The sequence below is a fragment of the Chanodichthys erythropterus genome, chromosome 17, assembly GCF_024489055.1.
Source record: "Chanodichthys erythropterus isolate Z2021 chromosome 17, ASM2448905v1, whole genome shotgun sequence".
Classification (NCBI taxonomy): Eukaryota; Metazoa; Chordata; class Actinopteri; order Cypriniformes; family Xenocyprididae; genus Chanodichthys; species Chanodichthys erythropterus.
This window is the reverse complement of record NC_090237.1, coordinates 39,647,805-39,669,252: the sequence shown is the minus strand read 5'-3', so window position 1 is coordinate 39,669,252 and position 21,448 is coordinate 39,647,805. Positions and strand designations below refer to the sequence as shown.

General features: G+C 38.1%; 2 protein-coding genes across 3 annotated transcripts in view; one reads left to right on the top strand and one right to left on the bottom strand.

The window, feature by feature from the left end:
* Window positions 1-120: 120 nt before the first annotated feature.
* bace1 (beta-secretase 1) lies at window positions 121-15,127 on the top strand. Its single transcript, XM_067366399.1, has 9 exons — window positions 121-831; window positions 6,843-6,931; window positions 7,015-7,231; window positions 7,332-7,469; window positions 7,807-7,941; window positions 9,875-9,976; window positions 10,067-10,216; window positions 13,363-13,534; window positions 13,659-15,127. The coding sequence occupies exons 1-9, from the start codon at window positions 556-558 to the stop codon at window positions 13,901-13,903; spliced, it is 1,524 nt and encodes a 507-aa protein (XP_067222500.1). The 5' UTR covers window positions 121-555; the 3' UTR covers window positions 13,904-15,127.
* A 1,976-nt stretch (window positions 15,128-17,103) lies between these two features.
* Window positions 17,104-21,448, bottom strand: part of LOC137005459 (tyrosine-protein kinase receptor UFO) — a 51,572-nt gene continuing 47,227 nt past the window's right edge. For both annotated transcript variants that reach the window (XM_067366389.1, XM_067366390.1), the window contains exon 20: window positions 17,104-20,832. In XM_067366389.1, the coding sequence (XP_067222490.1) occupies window positions 20,382-20,832 (451 nt within the window). In that variant the 3' untranslated portion in view covers window positions 17,104-20,381. The remainder of the gene's footprint in view (window positions 20,833-21,448) is intronic.

The window sequence follows — 21,448 nt, the reverse complement described above, 5'->3', positions numbered from 1 at the left end:
AGGAATCGGACAGCGCTTCAGTGCGTGCGGATGCAGGGAAGATGGAGGAGGAGGCAGGAGCTGTTTGAGGACATATAGATGCGGATTATGGAGGTTTGCTCCGTCAAATGATCAAAGGGCAAAAGGCGGCTCTAAATGGACACGACGTCGAGCGCATTTCAATGGCAGACATTCAACGACAGAACTCCAGAAGAGCGATGCCCACCTGCTCTACTTCTGCGTTTATTTAAATAGAAGGATCGTCTTATTTTAACAGTTGATTTCTTAAAGAGCATGCGGGGAGGTTTTGCTATAGGACACCGAGTTCGGAATCTCCATATAAAAAAGAAAGACGAATGAGGAAAACGGGAATGGTTGCCGTTGTTTGTAAATGCGGAGGATGGAGAAAACGAAGGATAATAAACATGAGCCCGAATGTCCTTTAGTGCTCGCGGGGATTTGGAATTTGCGCATTCTGTTGTCGGCGTTCTGTGTATTATGACGCCATAATAGAACTTTCGGATCCGCCGCTTGACGCGTTCTAAAGTAAACAAAGGGATTTTATAGCTCGGAAAGATGAAAGTGCCGCTTCTGTTTCTGTATTCGTGGGCATTTGTGGCCCTTCTGCCGGTCACCTCCTCCTCCGCTGGCAGCTCTGGCTCAGTGTTGCTCCGTGTCCCTCTGCAGCAGGGGCCCCTCTCACAGCCCGCGGCCCCCCGGGTCCCCTCGAGAGCCGCACGGACACGCAGAGGAGTCCCTGTGGTGAATTTTGTTAACATGATTGACAACCTTCGAGGAAAGTCAGGACAAGGGTATTACATCGAAATGGCTGTGGGCACCCCACCTCAGAAGGTGAGACTCGATCCAAATAAATGGGTTCTCACCATATAACAAAACATGCCACAGCATATTACCTCCACATATTGATATTTGCTGCCCTCAGAAAAAAAAAAAAGGCCATTCAAATTTTATTTGATATTTTACTTAATTTTCTTGGACAGGAAAGATTTTGTCCAAGACAATATAATCTATTTATTTTATTGATCAAGGCTAAAAATGTGGGCTAAAATGTGTAAATTGTCTACATAATGTACAGTGAAATACAGAAACTTATCCAGATAAACCATCATATAATTAAAACATTTTGGCAGTATCTACTTTTCAAAAATGATTACATGTTTACATATTACTTTAAATAAAAAAGATTTAAAGCAATGGATGAATACTTACACTTTGCTTTTTTTGTTACTGAACTAGTGAAATGTGATTTAAAGTGGTGAAACGAGAGATTTCCATTATAACATTCAACAGTTCAACAGTAATACTGTGTTAAACTGGAATATATGCTATATTCAATCTATAATTTGCATAATTGTCACCTTCTAGTTATTGGTGTTTACTGGTGTTTGTTTTTGTCCACATTTACAGTATGTACTGTGTAGTAAGCAGAGTGCTTGTACTCCATTCCAGTGGCCTGTTTCGTTTAGATCTTTGTGCTTTATGGGAATATTAGAGCATTGATTAAACGACTAAACGCTGACTGTGGGATTGTTTTGTGAAGTAGCCTATATGGGTTTTGCCCACCCATCACAGCTGTATGTAGAGCACATCTGAGACTGTATGACCCTGCTCAGTTTCACTGTCCTATCCTGCTACGTGTACACGACAATGGTGTACTAAAAACTGAAAAGTTCTTCTTTTGAAGAAGAACTCAAAATGATCCCCGTTCACAACTAAAAACACTGCATTCTGCTATCATGCCAGTAGTTGGCGATGTCACTTTGTAAATAAACACTACACTAAAAATGCTGGGTTAAAAATAACCCAAGTTGGGTTGAAAATGGACAAAGCCAGCAAATGAGATGTTTTGACCCAATTATTGTTATGATGCTAGTTTTATTTAACTCAGTTATTGTTTAAAATGACTATATGGCTCACTTAAAATGAACCCAGAATAGGTTGAAATGAACATTTATTAATACTGTAAGTTTAATGAATAATAATTAAATAATAAACTATTGTTAAATTGTTTATTAATAAATGTTCACCTTTTGATTATTATTGTTGCCTCTAGTAATTATGTGTCTGATTTTTAATTTTGGGTTCATTTTAAGCCAGACATTTAGTCATTTTTTAAACAATAGTTGAGTTAAATAAAAGTGGCCAGCAAACATTTAACTAGGTATGCACCAATAGGATTTTTTGGGGCTGATACCGATTTTAACAAACAATTATTGGCCTATTCCAATACTGATACTGATATTTGTCACTTGCTCACTTATTTTTGTCATTAAAATAGATAGTTTTGATCATGTTTTTAAATAAGCAAATTGAAAAAAGTTTGATTGGTGCATCTAACCCAACCGCTGGGTTTGTCCATATTTAACCCAACTTGGGTTGATTTTAACCCAGCATTTTTTAGAGTGTACATGCATATAGACTGAACATGTAATACGCATGCATATGATGTTACTTTTTCCACAAATTCATGTTTTTGTAGTTTACACAGAGACTATAACGGTACTGCTTTCAAAAACTTGTACTTTGAGATTCCGTTTACACAACACCGTTTTCAACTAAAAACTGAAAACTTTTCATGTGTTTTGGCCGTTCATTTACACAACAATAGCGCTTTGGGGGCTTGAATTTTGAAACTGGATTTCCAAGTGCAAGTTTTTGAAAATGATAGCATTGTCGTTTCTGTGTAAACTACAAATATGTGAATTTGTAAAAACTGTGATATCATGCACATGCGTATTACGTGTTCAGTCTATAGGCATGCAGTGTTTCTTTAAAAAGTAACATCGCCACCTACTGGCCTGGCTTGAGTAATACAGCGTTTTTAACCATCTCTGTGAACCCTGAAATCCATTTTCAAAAATTGGCATTTTAAGGCCGCCAAAACGCTGTTGTCGTGTAAATAAACAGCAATGAATAAATGTGTTTTTAGTTGAAAACTGTGTTGTGTAAACGGCCCCTTAGAATAATAGTGCACTATTGCCCAGTATCTATACACATCTACATGCCATCCTTTTGTTATAAGAACCATGTACCAACAATAACTGTTCTATTAAAAGGTTTTTGCATCTTTTATCCAAAGAGACTTACTTTACATTCAAGCTAAGCATTTTATTTATTTATTTATTTTTTCATGCATTTGCTGGGAATCGAACTCATGACATTGTTAGTGTTATGCTTTTCTGTTTAAGCTCCAGGAAGACTTGATCTAAATTCTAGTATCATCACTAGAACTGTTTTGTGTCCACATCTAATGCATCACAACACGAGCTTAAAATGATGTGGAAGGAAATGAATTAGTGTTTTTGCGCACCAAACATCTTCAACTGTACACTGACTCAACAAGGTCACATAATGTATGAGGAAGAGGAAGCCCTGTGGGTGAAGGCAGGTCTCGTAGAGGAAGGATGCACACAGGCCAGATTCAGTGAGCGCAATAACAGGAAGCCCACAGGACAGATCAATGACATGAGGAGTCAGCTCAATTCTTACTACAGTGGAGAGCTGCTGAGAGGAATAGGCAGACGTGGTAAGAAGGTCAAGTGTGTTATCAACCACCTTTGAGTTCAAAAACGCTGATGAATCTAAAACGCTTGTCTAATCGAATTTATATAGAGAGACACGCTTGTGTTTGGAACGACTCTGAATTTGTGAATGGACGTGTGTGATGTTTCTACAACAAAGCAGTATTGTGTGTAAGTGCTCCGTCATTGTGTTTTATCAATATAATACGTCATCAGTCACCCTGCTCTCAGCCGCGGCCACTGAAAAAGCAGACGCTGAGAAGAGTGACGTATTAATGATGGAGTTACCTTCTGTGCCATTAAACTAACTTACCCAGGAAGACTCTCTCCAAAATATTCTTCATCGGTAGACTCTCAGAAAAGTGGACACAGTAATTGTCTGATCTCGATCATTTCAGAATGTCTGTCCAGTATATCCAACCGACGTCTGGCAGCTCTTTCTTGTTCTCAGGTTTCCCATCACCCGTCCTGTCCTGTCTGTCTCTCTCCGTCTCGCTCTCCCTCAGCGTGTATCACATTTTGTTCAGTCAGTGAGTCTCACGCTCAGAGACAGGCTGCCAGTCAGTCGCTGGGGGCCTGCAGGAGGCCGATCGATAATACTTCTCATTCTTAAATACCTCCTCACAAACACACAAACACCCACAAGGTCAGAAACATTTGACAACAGTCAGCTGAAAGACCTGAGCCACATCTAGAGACCAAGGGCCTTATTTATAAAACGTGTGTACTGTATGCACAGATTTGAACTCACCTCTATGTAACACGTACACGTTGATTCACACATGTGCACGTTTGAGAATTGATCGTAAGATCAAATGTAGGGCGGTTTCTAATATTTTAGAAATGAGGCCAGAGGATTTTATAGAGACTTGGGAGTGAGCTGATAAAACATGTACCTGCAGTGGATCCAGAACACCATAGCTAATACTCAGAAAACTGTATCACATCACAGTGTCCTTAAAACACTGCATAGCAACACCTTGCCAACCACTGGCATCACTGCAGGTTTGCAGGTTTTAGCAAATGGCTGCAATATAACAAAGAGTGAAAGGGGTCTGAATACTTTCTGTACCCATTGTACGTTACGGAGAGTGTTTGGTTGAAAAATAAATGTACAGTTGTCAATAATTCACTGAAATGTCAATCAAAACATGAGCCAGAAAGAGAACAAATGTCTTACACACTGCAATAAGAAAAGCGCTTTCACGATAAAGTTCCAGACAGTTAGGACGGTTTCACATTTTAATTGTCATTAAAACTGAATTCTATTATTGCGGTAATGTAAGTTTTAATTAATACTCGAAGCCAGAGGGCGCCCTCGCGCAGAAAGTACAAGACTTAGACTTATAAAAGTCAGATATAAAAGTATAAAAGTCCTATTTTCATAAGAATAAAGTATGAGAATGCAATGCTAATCGAATTAGCCTTTATTACAGTAGAACCCTACAAAATAGTGTTTTTCTCAAGATCTGTAATAAGAAGCCTCAGATTGAGGAAAAAAAAAAAAAAAAAAAACATCAACTGCTTGCTTAGATAATGTGAGTAACTATTAGTTAAAGGTGCCCTAGAATTAAAAATTGAATGTACCTTGGGATAGTTGAATATCAAGAGTTCAGTTCATGGAAAAGACATACAGTGAGTCTAAAACTCCATTGTTTCTTCCTTCTTATATAAATCTCATTTGTTTAAAAGACCTCTGAAGAACAGGCGAATCTCAACATAACACAGACTGTTATGTAACAGTCGGGATCATTAATATGTACGACCCCAATATTTGCATATGCCAGCTCATGTTCAAGGCATTACACAAGGGCAGCCAGTATTAACGTCTGGATCTGAGCACAGCTGAATCATCAGACTAGGTAAGCAAGCAAGAACAACAGTGAAAAATGGCAGATGGAGCGATAATAACTGACATGATTCATGATATCATGATATTTTTAGTGATATTTGTAAATTGTCTTTCTAAATGTTTTGTTAGCATGTTGCTAATGTACTGTTAAATGTGGTTAAAGTTACCATCGTTTCTTACTGTATTCACGGAGACAAGAGCCGTCGCTATTTTCATTTTTAAACACTTGCAGTCTGTATAATTCATAAACACAACTTCATTCTTTATAAATCTCTCCAACAGTGTGTAATGTTAGCTTTAGCCACGGAGCACCATCAAACTCATTCAGAATCAAATGTAAAGATCCAAATAAATACAATACTTACGCGATTAGACATGCTGCATGACGAACACTTTGTCAGATCCATTTTGAGGGTTATATTAGCTGTGTGAACTTTGTAAATGCACTGTATTATAGTCGAGAGCTCGGGGGCCGAGAGCACGAGAATTTAAAGGGGCCGCAGCCTGAATCGGTGCATTTCTAATTATGCCCCAAAATAGGCAGTTAAAAAAATTAATAAAAAAAAAAATCTATAGGGTATTTTGAGCTGAAACTTCACAGACACATTCAGGGGACACCTTAGACTTATATTACATCTTGTAAAAAAACGTTCGATGGCACCTTTACCATTTTAGTCTCCTCTAAACAAGATCACATTGCATGGCCTCAAAAATCATTAAATTAAAGTTAGTTTAAACTTTAATTATCCTCGAATTTGAAATAAAATATGGTCAGAAAAACATTAAGCTATACCTATTTTTATGCAATGTTCTTGCTGGAACCCAAAAACACAACAAAATGTTAAAACAGAACTCCAAATTTGCACAGAAGATTTTTTTCTTCTTCAAATGTTGTTTTATATTTTATTAGCTGTGTTATTCTTAATGAAGAAAAAATAAAATATGGAAATAGCTGCTTGCAGTAGTTCCTAAATCCAGAAAATGTTTGGAAGAAACTCTAAATCCAAAAGGTGCTTGAACTTAAAGCTTTAAAGAACAGTTAATGAACAAAGCGCTAGAGCCAGCAGCAAAGGAAAGAGGTAAAATGTGTGCAAAACTCATTAATATAATAATTACACATACATGTTAAACTTGCCACCTCTCTGTAAAGGGCGGCCCCATTGTGGCCCCTGCTTTAAAAAATCCTAGATCCACCACTGGAGAAAGGGCCTTTACGTTTGCCAAAAATAGAACTTTTTGTTGTTGTTGTTTTTAAACAAACAAACAAACAAGCCCAGGTGAGAAAAAGAAAAGCAAAAGTAACATAATGTTCCATAAAAAGTAACTAAGTAGTGCAATTAGTTACTTTATAGGGAGTAACACAATATTGTAATGCATTACTTTTAAAAGTAACTTTGGTGAGCACCACTCACATTGTTCTCGAGTTATTCATCTTCTCTAATCATAAATTAAATCCCTTTGTGTTTCAGTTGAACATCCTGGTTGATACGGGCAGCAGTAATTTTGCAGTCGGCGCCGCCGCTCACCCGTTCCTCCACAGATATTACCACCGCTCTCTGTGAGTAGTAGTAACTAACCACACACACATGTGTCATGACATATGTTGTAAAGACTAACAAATGTTTTCCCGTCTGTTGATAGTTCGTCATCGTACAGAGATCTGGGCCGCGGTGTGTATGTGCCGTACACACAGGGCCGGTGGGAGGGAGAGCTGGGCACTGATCTGGTGTCAATTCCTCACGGGCCCAATGTGTCTCTGAGGGCCAACATCGCTGCAATCACCCAGTCTGATCGCTTCTTCATCAATGGATCCAACTGGGAGGGCATACTCGGCCTGGCCTATGCTGAGATCGCAAGGGTCGGTTCCTGCAGTGTTTCTGTAACACGAGTGCTTGTGCTGTCATCACTTCACAGTGCTTAATGAAGAGTCTCTTCTAATCAGGTTTTCCATCTTTCAGCCGGATGAGAATCTAGAGCCGTTCTTCGACTCTCTGTTGAGACAGACCAGCGTCCCAGACATGTTTTCTCTGCAGCTCTGTGGAGCAGGATTCACCCAGAACTACAGCGCCGGCAGCTCCACTGTAGGGGGCAGTATGGTGAGAGCTGACCAAGAACTAGATCTTTTTACTGCAAGAAATGCTTAATTGACCCCAAACTGAAATTCTGTCATTTACTTTAAATGACTCGTTCTTCTATGGAAAATGAAAGGAGATTGAGACTGCCAAGCTCCGAAAAGAGGACAAAAATATGTCTTTTAACAAAAAATCATAAAAACAGTCCATATGATTTGTGTGTTTTGAGGAACAAAAGTGCAGTCATATGAAATGATTAAAATCTTTGAATCACACACCATCTTGTTATAAAACTATATGTAATGTCCAACAAAACAAATTAAGGATTTGTTTATTCACAGATTGTCTTTATTCTTTCCAGATCATTGGGGGAATAGATCCGTCTTTATATGTTGGGGAGCTGTGGTACACACCAATCAGACGAGAGTGGTATTATGAGGTCATCATCGTGCGCATCGAGGTTAACGGACAGGATCTCAATATGGACTGCAAAGAAGTGAGAACAAATCTTCTGTTTTTTTGTTTGTTTGTTTGTTTGTTTGTTTGCTATTTATTAAAAAAAAGGTTTTCACAGGTAAATCAATAACATTTGCAATTTTAACAATATTTCAAGTGTAATTTATGCGATTTGTTGTATTTTGAATCCAGTCTTTCTTTGTAAAAGTCATAAAGTTTATCAAACTGATTTCAAAGTGAAGGATTCATTAGTTTGAATAAACATTGAACTAAACACTATAATAACATCTTAGTTGATCAGTCAATATACTTTATTTCTAACAAAACATCCATGTTTCGGTCGTGACTGCACATTTTCAGTAGTGACAGTAATGTGTTGGTAGTGACCGCATCACATGACAGGATTTTAACTCACATACTAAAACATATTAAAATACTAATGATTTACATGAATGTCGTAAAATTTTGTTTATTTCCCCCAATAAATGATTATATCCCTTTTATCACTACCAAAACAATGGTGTCAGTAATGAAACAGTCACGACCGAAACGTGGTGAAGTTTCAGTTGTGACGATTTTCGATACGTCTCATCCGCTCAAAGATGATAGTCAACACATGGTTATCCAGCACAGTTCTGAACAGTTTTACACACACAAAAACTACATTTTATGGAATAACACCCAAAATATTCTGCTTAATTGCAGATAAAAGGTGTTTGGCAGTGACGTTTGTTCAAGTTACACACAGATTTTCAGACTTTTGAACACATTTAACTCAGAATGATGATCTGTCTACTGTAAAAGAGAGGCTGTGAGAGGAATATTTCCTGATCAGAAATGTAGAGGTCTCAGTCTCAGACAGTGGACTGAAACACACACTGTTTCGGTAGTGATGTGAACATGCGGGACACAAAGTTTCATGATTTAAAAATAAAATATATATCAAAACTGCAAAAATTATTTCAATATCATTTTTTTACAAGTTGAAATTTAAGGGTTAGGGTTCAGGACAGACACCAATTGAAAGTACACAATAAATTAATTATTATATTTTCTATATATATAAATCTTACTGATATTTTAAATATTATTGTGAGATTGGTAACACTTTTCAATAAGGTTCATTAGTTAATGTATTAACTAACATGAACTAACCATGAGCAATATATTTGTTACTGTATTTACTAATCTTCATTAATGAAAATACAGTTGTTCATTGTTTGTTCATGTTAGTTCACAGTGCATTAACTAATGTTAACAAGATTTTAATAATGTATTAGTAAATGTTGAAATTAATATTAACAAAGATTAATAAATGCTGTAGAAGTGCAGTTCATCATTAGTTCATGTTAACTAATGTTAACTAATGAACCTTATTGTAAAGTGTTACCGTGAGATTCAATAGATAATAGAAGGATCTTAGTAAACATCTAAAACTGGAATACTTAAATGCTTTTTAAATGTGTTTTTTGGTTGTGGGCAGCAGTTTGCACCAATTCTGTAGAATGGCCCATATATTTCACATGCCTTTAATGTATAGATGATTTGCACTTGGTGTAAATAGACACTCCATAATTTATTCATTAGGCATATGAATGTTTACATATTTAATTGCTTATACTAATTAAAATGTATAATTGAAATAATATATATTTTAAATTATTTATTTGTATTTTGGATGCATATAATGCTGCATATGAATTAGCATCAGCAAGACATGGAGTGTCCACTGCTGGACATTGTTAGTAGTGCATTTTAAGGGAGCTTTTTTTTCTTCTTCTTTTTTTTCAAATGTCAAAACTACAGCTAAAGGAACATTTTATGCATTTTCTCTTTGTACTCTCACAGTTGGTCATGGTTTAGAATACAGTTGAACAGACTACTGTTGTTGTTGTTGTTTAATATTAAACAAAGAAAAAGTAGTCATTGCTAAAAGCAGCCATTCTCACAGTTTTTGTTTCTCTGTCTCTCAGTATAACTATGATAAGAGTATTGTGGACAGCGGCACTACAAACCTGCGTCTCCCTCGTAAAGTGTTCCAGGCTGCTGTGAAGGCCATTGAAGCCGCTTCATCGGTCGGTTTATATCATCTCAGCTGGTCTCATTCTTGAACGTGCTAAACTTTTTTCAGATTTCTCTCACATCTCACAATTTTGTCTCCACAGACTGAACAGTTTCCCTCAGGTTTTTGGCTGGGGGAGCAGCTGGTATGTTGGCAGGCGGGCACCACGCCCTGGCATATCTTCCCTGTCATTTCTCTCTACCTAATGAGTGAAAATAGAAACCAGTCCTTCCGTATCTCCATCCTGCCACAGGTACCATCATTCTGCTTTCTTCATTCTGTGGCTATGACAGCTTTCTGAAGGGTATACTGCTATAAGAGGCTGCTGGGTGATAACGGGCCACACCTTAACCTATATAGAGATAACTGATTCAGTCGAAATATGGGTCAGAATGATCAAATTGATTATCAGTCAGTCCATATTCTGTATACCTGCGGCAACAGTTGAATGGATAGCTCAACCAAAAATGTCCTCTCCTCATTTTCTCACCCTCATGTGGTTTTTGAACCTATATGACCACTATAGGGCCACTGTTTTGCAGAGTTCAGCTCAAACCCTATTAAACACACCTGAACCAGCCAATCAAGGGCCCTTAAATAGGGCCATATTTGAGGGGACAGCCATTTGTAGTCATGTCTGAAACCATAGTGGACGTTATCAAGTGCACTCATTCAATGTACCACAATAATGAATGTACGAACGGCTAGAGAATAGCCAGAATGCACTGTGAGAGTCATGCTGAATGAATTCCCTCATCTTGCCAGAAGATGGCGCCTCCATTTTCCAAACTGCTGGTTCAATGTGGCTACAGCATAATATCATACAGGTATAAACTCCATTTAATTGATTATTAAATTGTTTAATTACAGTTTATACATGCTAGTTTTCATGATAAGTCTTTTCATTGCTACTGGAGCTGACAGTTTGCTAAGATTCAAAATATTATTAAACAACAAGCACAAACTATGAAAAAGCGGCAGCTCTTCTGGCACCATCAGTGTCCGAATTCACTTACTCATTTCCATTCACTCCCTCAATCCCAGACAGCGACATAGTGTCGGCCCAGATCCGGCCCACATCTGGTCCACGTGTAATCCACATTTACCAGATGTGGGCCGCACTATGTTGCTGCCTGGGATATTAGTGGACTAATGTAGGGAATAGTAAATGAGGGTTCAAGGCAAACGTGATCCAAGTTGGCCGGTACGCTTTCTCCAATAGTAGAACCATGGACCCTCATATCTCCCAATAATAATAAGACCATCTCTGCTAGAAACATCCAGGCAGGTGTTTTAGCTGTTTGGTGCTACATTCTGCAGGACAGTGGCCCTTCAAGAGCAGAGTTTGACAGTGATCATGGGATACTGTATCCCACAGTTTAATGCAAGCAGCTGGATCTTTTTCTCTCTATATACAGACATGTTAATAGACACATGTGGTGAGCTGAGAGAGCCAGAGTTGAGAACCCCTGAAAACAAATTTCCCTTGAAACTGCACTATCATACGATTAAACCAGGGGTTCTCAACTCTGGCTCGTGAGCTCCACGTTCCTGAAGAGTTTAGTTCCAACCCTAATTGAATACAGCTAAAAAAGGCAGGTGAATTTGAGGTTGAAGGTTGGAGGTAAACAGCAGGAACGTTTGATCTTGAGAGCCAGAGATGTGAACCCCTGGATTAAACCAACAATAGCAAGCTTGGCAAGAGCAAGAAGTAAACGTTTAAAGGTGCCCTAGAACATTCTTTCAAAAGATATAATATAAGTGTAAGGTGTGTCCTGAATGTGTCTGTGAAGTTTCAGCTCAAAATACCCCATAGATTTTTTTAATTAATTATTTTAACTGCCTATTTTGGGGCATCATTAACTATGCACCAATTCAGGCTGCGGCCCCTTTAAATCCTTGTGCTCCCCGCCCCTGAGCTCTCGATTATAATACACTGCATAAACAAAGTTCACACAGCTAATATAACCCTCAAAATGGATCTTACAAAGTGTTCGTCATGCATGCGGCATGTATGCGTCGGATCATGTGAGTATTGTATTTATTTGGATGTTTACATTTGATTCTGAATGAGTCTGATAATGCTCCGTGGCTAAAGCTAACATTACACACTGTTGGAGAGATTTATAAAGAATGAAGTTGTGTTTATGAATTATACAGACTGCAAGTGTTTAATAATGAAAATAGCTACGACTCTTGTCTCCGTGAATACAGTAAGAAACGATGGTAACTTTAACCACATTTAACAGTACATTAGCAACATGCTAACGAAACATTTAGAAAGACAGTTTACAAATATCACTAAAAATATCATGATATCATGAATCATGTCAGTTATTATTGCTCCATCTGCCATTTTTCGCTGTTGTTCTTGCTTGCTTACCTAGTCTGATGATTCAGCTGTGCTCAGATCCAGACGTTAATACTGGCTGCCCTTGTCTAATGCCTTGAACATGAGCTGGCATATGCAAATATTGGGGCGTACATATTAATGATCCCGACTGTTACGTAACAGTCGGTGTTATGTTGAGATTCGCCTGTTCTTCGGAGGTCTTTTAAACAAATGAGATTTACGTAAGAAGGAAGAAAAACAATGGTGTTTGAGACTCACTGTATGTCTTTTCCATTTTTTTATTCAACTATGCCAAGGTAAATTCAATTTTTGATTCTACGGCACCTTTAAATTATATATGAATATGAAAAACAAAAACATCACGACAATAAAAAAACACAGATGTACAGTTGCTCGTTTGAAGCTACACACATACAGCAGCAGGTCCAGAAGTACATACCAGTAGTGATACACTGAGGTTTGACCAGTCTGAGATTATCGGCTTTTTTAAATAATCTTCTTGCCCTCTTGTTGTCTACAACAACCATTTATCAGTTTTTTCATCTTTAATCGTTTGTGACGTCCTCCAACCAGTACGCCCCTATAGGTCGTTTGTCACTTCCCTGAAATACGACGTTTACAGAAGTTGTGCCCTGTCAGGCTCAGGTGGTAGAGCATTGTGTTATGCAACTACATGCAATCATGCGATTGTGGGTTCGATCCCAGGGAACGCACATGCTTATAAAGTGTATATGCACTATAAATCACTTTCCAACACATCTGCCAAAAGCAAAATTGACAATGAGTTTCGCTAAATGGAAATAGAACAAATGGCGAGTGCAAAAAGTCCACACATTGCATTTAAATGAACACGCAATTTGATTGGTAACGACGCTCATAGACGTAACACGACACTTATTAATTACGCCAGCTAGACTTTAAAAGTAAATATAGGTCATAATAAGGTACTTGAAAAAACAACCTATAGGGTCGTTTTTTGGTGGAGGACAGTCTCGAATGCGTATATATGTAGCTGATGTGTGTCTGTCTCTCTCGGGTCTCTGCAGCAGTATCTGAGGCCGGTGGAGGACGTGGCCTCAGCACAGGAGGACTGTTATAAATTCGCTGTGTCTCAGTCGAGCACTGGTACAGTAATGGGTGCCGTCATCATGGAGGGCTTCTATGTGGTGTTTGACCGAGAACACAAGCGCATCGGCTTTGCTGTTAGCACGTGTCACGGTGAGAGAGCATTTTCTCTGGGAACTTACAGTATTAGGACACAAATCAAATACTGTGTCTGTATTTTATCATTTGATCCTGTGTTTGTTCATGTCCTTGCCTTTGTTATTTTCCTTCTCTCTAGTCCACGACGAGTTCCGTACGGCCTCAGTGGAGGGACCGTTCCATGGTGTGGACCTTGAGGACTGTGGCTACAATGTTCCTCAGACCGACGAGTCCACATTAATGACCATCGCCTACATTATGGCGGGCATCTGTGCCCTATTTATGCTGCCTCTGTGCCTCATGGTCTGTCAGTGGCGTTTTACGCGCTGCCTTCATCCTCTGGGCGCTGGAGATTTCTCTGATGACATATCTCTCCTAAAGTGAGCCATATCAAAACGTACAGCATTTAAACTGTTCGTAAAGGTGGCCATCCTTGAGGTTCTTAAAGAAGGGGAAATATTGATGAGGCTACTATAATTATAACTACATATGTTATAATTGTGAATATGCACACACACACACACACACACACACACATACACACACCTTGTCCCACCTTGGAGGGATTCCGTACCCTCTAAACCTTTTTGAGTACATGTGATGTGTGAATGATCCTTTATCTTACAGACTTTTAAGTGTGGATAGCTGTCTTCGGACTGTTCAAGTTAAGTTCTGTAAAGTTATGTAAAGTGAGTGTGTCTGTGTTTGAAAGTGTGAGAGAGTTTGTGTGCTATATTAAGATGTCATATTCTATAATATTGTTTGATTGTCGAAATGAATATAGGATAACAGAGTACTGTTTATGACTTATACCAGTCCCCAACAATACAATAAGGAACTCATACTGTATTTCTATTACTTACTAAGACGACATGATCTTAATTAATTGAAAACTTACAGTAAATAGACTTATATGATTTGTAATAACGGATATCACTGGGAGAGAACATGTCCAGCCATATTTTACCCCAAAATCAAAAGAAATATTTAAAAATAAAGCCTATTTTTGGACTAAGAGTCACAACAAAGTAATTGAATTGTGATGTTATATTCATAACCATTTCAATAACATTTTCTCCCAGATTTCCATTACCTCAATGCAAATAAATAAATACAAATAAATAAATAATATATTATGTATTAATTTGATTTAATTTTATTATTTCAATGGACTTAAAATAGGACCTTAAATTGTTGTTTCTTTTGATTTTGTAGTCATATCTTATCTGGACATGTTTTCTTGAGATTTACTCAAACATTCATATCTAAATGATGTAACAAATATTCATCAGCTTTTGTATCATTACTCTGGACACGTATGGAACTGTAATGCTGACTTCACATTGCAAATATAATTGCACACACACACATGCAACCCAACAATAAATGCACCTAAAACAATCGCTGCTTATTCTTATGCATATAACTCACATATATTAGGAAAAGCACACACACTCTTACATCATCCTAACCAACTCAGATTAAGCCAGAACTAAACATGTCTCAAGTGAAAATCTGCAGAGCAGGTTCCTGCTGCTACTGCTAACCTGTAACGTGTATTAAAGAAAATCCAGATTGGCAGCTCTTACATCCAATAAAGTGCATAAAACAGCAGCGTGTGGCCTCATTTCCTGACGATTATGTGATATAGCATGATAATCTCCTCTGTGCTTCCTTTGCCAGTGAACAGAGGTGCTCATTCAATCCTGTAATGGAAGATAACATTTAACATTTTTTTCTATAAAATTAAATTACGTTTTTTTTTTATTTACTCATATGAACTCATTTTTGACACCATTAACCATCAAATCGTTGTGTCCATCCTTGCGCATCACTGATACTCCACTTTGCTGGTGTGCATCTTACCTCACAGGTGGGTCTTTCAAGGTTAGCTGGAGGAGAGAAGTGTCCGAAGCACATCAACTGGTCCCGGGGTACACCAGGGGTCAGTACTTGGACCCCTTCTCTTCTCCATATACTTACATACTACATCACTGGAACCTATTTAACAGACACATGGCTTCTCCTAGCAATTGATATGCTTTGTTCTACCATTGTATCAGGCTAGCAAGGACTTTAGGGTCCCACTTTATATTAAGTGGCCTTAACTACTATGTACTTACATAAAAAAATAAGTACAATGTACTTATTGGGTTCATAATGAATTGCAAAACACGTTTGCTGCTATTGAGGTGGATACGGGTAAGGTTAGGGAAAGCTCTGGTGGTATTGGTAGGTTTAAGGGTAGTGGTAAGGTGTAAGGGATGGGTCAACAGTGTAATTATAAATGTAATTACAGAAATTAATTACATATGTAATTACATGCAGGTGTTTTTAAAATATAATGTAAAAACATGTATGTACACAATAAGTGCATTGTATCAAATTATTAATTTAAATGTAAGTACACAGTAGTTAAGGCCACTTAATATAAAGTGGGTCCAACTTTAGCAAAGACCATATTGTCTCCTGTAACACTTTGTTATAGTTGAAATTGAAGTTACAACCAAATGTATTGCTTCCTAGTTGAAGAATATTGCATCAATATTGTATAAAGCATTGTAAAAATAAATGGACAAACCTTTACTAAAGATTCAACACAGCAGCACTACTAGAGATACTGAAAAGAGATGATGTGCCGCACCTCTCTTTACCCATTGCTGTTTGCATCAAGTTCAAGTCTATCTCATCTCATAGCAAACTTGTACCAGTTCCAGTATACTGTTACCTGTATTCTGTGCTTCTATAATTTATCATTTTACTCTCTGGCCTAGAGAAATCTTCCTGAAAATTTATCCCTAGCGCCCTCTAATGGCCGTAAATGAATGATCCATATGAACAGAACTGTTATTAGTAGTTGTTAATCTTGGCCACTAGGAGGTGCCAGGGAATAAGTATTAGGGTTGAGATTTCTTTATGCCAGAAAGTAAAAGGAGTGAGGAAGAGGCATCTCTATATTGTTATGCCTCTGTAATAAAGTTTGGGAAAATGGGATTCTTCCATCTAGTTGGAAACATGGGGCAATTATCCCAGTGGCAAACCAGGAAAGAGCCATTCACTACTATCTGGTTATAGGCCTACTGCCTTAGTACGAATCCATAGCATATGCCAATCTAAATATAACCATTCTCTCCATAATTTTGCACAGATTAGACATTATGTCTAAAGTCTGATACAAAATGAGTAATTCATGCTTGAGATATTTAAGACAATTGTTTCCACACACAAAAGTGGCAGTTCCTTATGTATTATTCAATATATTATATAAATATATAATTCCATATATTTTTCAATATATTTTAACCATTTAATATATTCAGTCTTTCAATCCTCTCGCTCCTCAGCTGCATTGCCTTGACCCTTCTGCCTTCATAAATAAACGTACTATTGAGTTCTCCAGTTTACAAAGTATTTAACCATTGTGTTACAATGCACTTTAAATCAATGTACTTTCAATAGGCTTACAACTTACATCATTTAATGTTGTGATCAATGTCCATGAGTTTTTACACTCAAGAACAATTTCTGTGCAATCATTATCACAACACACACGCACACACGCACACACAAACTCCTCAACTGTGCAGGCAGTATTTATTTTTTAATACAAAGCGTATCAAAATCACAATAATGACACTGATGTTATCTAGACAACATTAGACATATAAACCTAAAGCTAAATGTTTGTGCACCATAAACAGCCATTATACTGGCAAAATACTGGCGTTCAAAGGCACTTTGAAGTGCATGATTCTGTCTATGAATTCATGTTGATAAAAACATTATTTGTACATCTGTCACAGCACTTTTCGCACATAAAAATCGTCCGGTTATAACTCTACTCTTCACCATTTGATCATCATTGGCTGATTTACTGACAGAATATTAAATGTAATGTTAAATAAAATTCTGTTTTTGTGGATGGTAATAGTGCACTGTTAACTGCGCCGGGCAAATAGGACAGAGTATGTGTAAATAAAGCACAATCAATAATGAGCCTAATTCACATAGGAAAAGGACTGTCTGTCTGAACAACAAATGACAATGAATTTAAATTGAAATAGCACAGCATTGTTTCAGAGCTGATTGGGCCTGTTGCTAGATTGAGGATAGTTGACAAAGATGCAGGCTGAAATACCACATGCAAAAGTGGTGCAGTTCAGTTTGTCCTCTTCAGCTGAGGTTAGACACACTTCAAATGCATTTACACACCGAGATCCACATCATGAAAGACAAAAGTTATTAGAATTGTGCTGAAAATGTGAGCATGCAAATACACACAATGTGACTGAAAACATTTGTAGGGGCTTTTGTGCTGTTAAGTTAATGTTGGCCTTCGATATTTCATACATTAAAAAGGTGTAGACAGTAAATGTGTTTATCATAGATGATTCCAGCTGAGCACCGGCACACATGAACATCATTTGTCATCCAATGCTGTATGTATCTACAGCATTGTGGCTCAGTGAATTATCATATGCATCTGTCATATCTTAAAGTACCCCGGTCAATCTTACAAGTACCACATTACATCAGTGAAAAAATGACCATTAATCTTTTTTCAATCATTGGTTCTATGGTGTAAACTGATTGACTGATTTAAATTTCAGATTAGATTGAAGGCTGTGTGGAAGAAATGACTTTAACAAATGATCATTTTTAGCATGTTAATTAAAAATAATAATAATAATAATAATAATGGCAAAAAAAAAAAAAAAAAATGTCATCTATATTTGACCTCATTTGAAAACTTTTTTTTATATTATCATAATATGATAATATTATGGTAAATGTATTTCTATCATACATTGTCTAAATGTCCATATCAGATAAAACAAACAAACAAAAAAGCATAAACAAAGAAACACAAACAATACACTGACAAAAAATTGATTAGTGCAAAATATCAAATTTACAAAAAAAAAACATTAAGAAACAAGAAAAAATACTGTGCTTGAGTCTGGGGCAGGGCCTCTGAGAAGCTCTAGTCTACTCCTCTAAACCTGCGAATCTCGAAAGAAACCACAAAATTGGTCTCAAATCAATGTTTAAAAAAACAACCCTGTTGATTCAGAAAACCTTCAAACCAGAGTTATAAAAATGTACACCTCCAGATTAGCTCAAGTGTGTCTCTAGGTCTCGCACGTAATCACTGAGGATTTGGTTTGACATGTTAGACCAAACATGGAATGTAATCGTCATCCTCCATGTGTTTCTTTGGAAAAAGATGCTGTTCAGGAGACTCAAGAGAGTTTATGTCAAATGTCTCAGAGGACAGACACGGATTCAGTCTCTGACCAGTTCCATCCCATTCTACAGAGTGGCAGTGTCAAGCTAGTTCACGGCATTTGCTGAATCTGAGCTTTGTGTCATTGGTCATTGTAAATCCAAGCACCACCTGAGTTGTTGTGATCAATATCAGCAGCATGCTAACTATATCATGAGCTTAGACCTTACAGAAAAGGGCTTAAACTGGTCAGATTCCAGCTGACTGATATCAGTCTTATAAGGCGGCAGTAGGGGCGCTGATTATCTCAACTTGTTTTGAGTCCAACACCATGTCCTAACCAGGTGTCATGCTGATGTTCTGTTTCTGTTGTGCTGCCGTTGGCATACCATAGCAAATGGAGTAGTTGTTAGAGCATTGCCATGCGTTTACTAGGGTGGTTAACGAGTCTCAATCTCCAGATATTGCTGGGGTCCCTTTATCAATGCAACACTATGTTAGTCTTCAAAGTTGAGTCTCTTTGAAAAGTAACAGCATACATCTCAACAAGCCGTAACACTGAAGTTTAATTCACAAGTCTGGGGGGGTGTTCAAATTGTTAAACCTAAGTAACAGTAAGCAAACACTACTAAATATGCCAATGATCTGCCATTTTGTTTTGTTGCTGAGCACAGACGAATTACTCGTCGTTTGTCACTTCATCAACATAATTTCTGGTTACGACACAGCGTAAAGGCCCGTTCACACCAAGGAATGATAACTATAAAGATAGCGATAAAGATGTAGTTCACAACACAGCTAACTACATTGTTTTGCTTCCTTTGAAGTTGCAGTGAAAAAGACTAGGCATTTTTATTCCACTATAGTAACTTCGTCAGCTAAATTCACTGTTAGATTAGATCGGTTACACTAGCTAAGATCACTGTTTAGATGCACTCAAAAAATAGCATGCTGAGGGCATCTTCTCGTAAAAGCTGTGAAATGCAGCATAAATATAAATAAAATTTGTCTTCAAAGACAACTCTAATCAGAGTGATGGATTCTCCCCACTCCTCTAGTCTTTTAAGGATCTTGTGTAACCAAAAGCGTCTGTTTTTCCTTTGATGTTTTTGTGTAATGTAAAGCAGCAGGTCATGTACATCCATTTTCACTACTTTGAAACCACAGTGCACGAGCTTAGAATAAAAAGACTGTTATTGTCAGGGGTGGGTTTACATTATTGGGGGCCCTAAGCAAATCTCCGGAAGGGGGCCCCCTGAATCGCATTCTGGTGTGGAGAAACACAGGGGCATCCCTTGCTCACAGGGCCCCATGCAATTGCATACTTTGGTGGGTTAAAAAACACGCTACTGGTTATCATTTGTTGTTGTGGACGCTAATATAGTTATTGTTCTAGTTATCTTCATAGTTCTTGGTGTGAATAGACCTTTAGACAGAAAAATATGACTTCTTATTACCTACACTGAACAGAAAGAACATTTTGGAACGCAGAGGGAAAAAAACAAATGCCTGAAGAGCATTAAAAAGTCTTTAAACACTGAATGTCTGGCATGTGGAGTGTGTGGAGTGTCTGTGCAAAGTGATGGGGTAGGAGCAATAGCTCAGCAGTCTGGAATGCTCTCAGTCACGACAGCATCATCCCTGCCAGGGCACTTTCATCTTTTCGTCCCTTTCCTCTGAGGACTGACTCTCAGAGGGCGGCACTGGAGTGGAACAGGACGAGGGCTGCAGTAGCGGGGCGGGTGCAGAGCCCGTGAGGTTCAGACTCTCCATAGAGTCTGCGTTGAGCAGGCGCTGGTTCTCATGTTGCGGGCAGATCACATACCGGCTGGGGTGGTGGACTTCTACTGTGGCCACAGAGCCCGAACCCTTCAGGGCCCCGAAAACACAAGGGATGCCCATTATGGGGTCACGGCCCCCCACAGCCCCCAACTCTCCAGAGGTCTCCTCCATATTGACATAGAGTATCTCCTCCGGGTCTTGGCTCGGAAGATCTTCCAGGACCTTTTCCAGCTCGCAGCGCAAGATCTCGAAGCTCGGCCTGTCCTTCGGGCTCAACAGCCAACAGGAAAACATCAGGGAATAGCTGTGAAAAACAAAAAGAGACACATAGATGTCAAGGACGTCAAACATTGTTTGTCTCGTGATTGGTTGCGACATGTTTAAAAGTTGGTTGAGGGGATGATTTTCATAAAAACAAAAATCGAGTTTTGGTCTTTTCCTCACCGCTCAAGTTTGACTTAATATAGCACATGAGTAGGGCTGGGAATCAAGAGCCAGTTCTTAATCAGTACTGGTTCCAGTGTTTGTTTGCTTCAGTGCATTTTTAGCAGAAGACTATAATAAATTAGAGTTAGTGCTACTTGCTCTGCTGTACACCTATGCTGCTGTGCCACAACCAATTCCAAAGTGCCACGAAAACAAAGTCTGAATTGTTCGCCAGTTTGGAAACTATCATTATATTTTCCCTTCGGTGTCACTAGTAGCAGAGATCACACCCTTTTTTAAAGAGCAATGCTTGTACAAAATCAGGTTTCTTCTTCTTCTTCATTAAGATTCTAGCTCTGGTTCAGTCTGTATACCTACTGTATGCATTCATAACCCAGCGGCGCAACCTCCTTTCTAAATGACCAGTGTGAAGCAATCCTTATGCCGAAGCTGAAAGTTGTTTTAACCAGTAGTTGAAATATATTAATATAGGT

Excerpts from the sequence above, each read along its gene's own strand:
- bace1 (XM_067366399.1), top strand. The coding sequence starts at position 556 with ATGAAAGTGCCGCTTCTGTTTCTGTATTCGTGGGCATTTGTGGCCCTT. Across the intron at positions 832-6,842 it reads TGGGCACCCCACCTCAGAAG|TTGAACATCCTGGTTGATAC; the intron begins GTGAGACTCGAT and ends TTTGTGTTTCAG. Across the intron at positions 13,535-13,658 it reads TGCTGTTAGCACGTGTCACG|TCCACGACGAGTTCCGTACG; the intron begins GTGAGAGAGCAT and ends CCTTCTCTCTAG.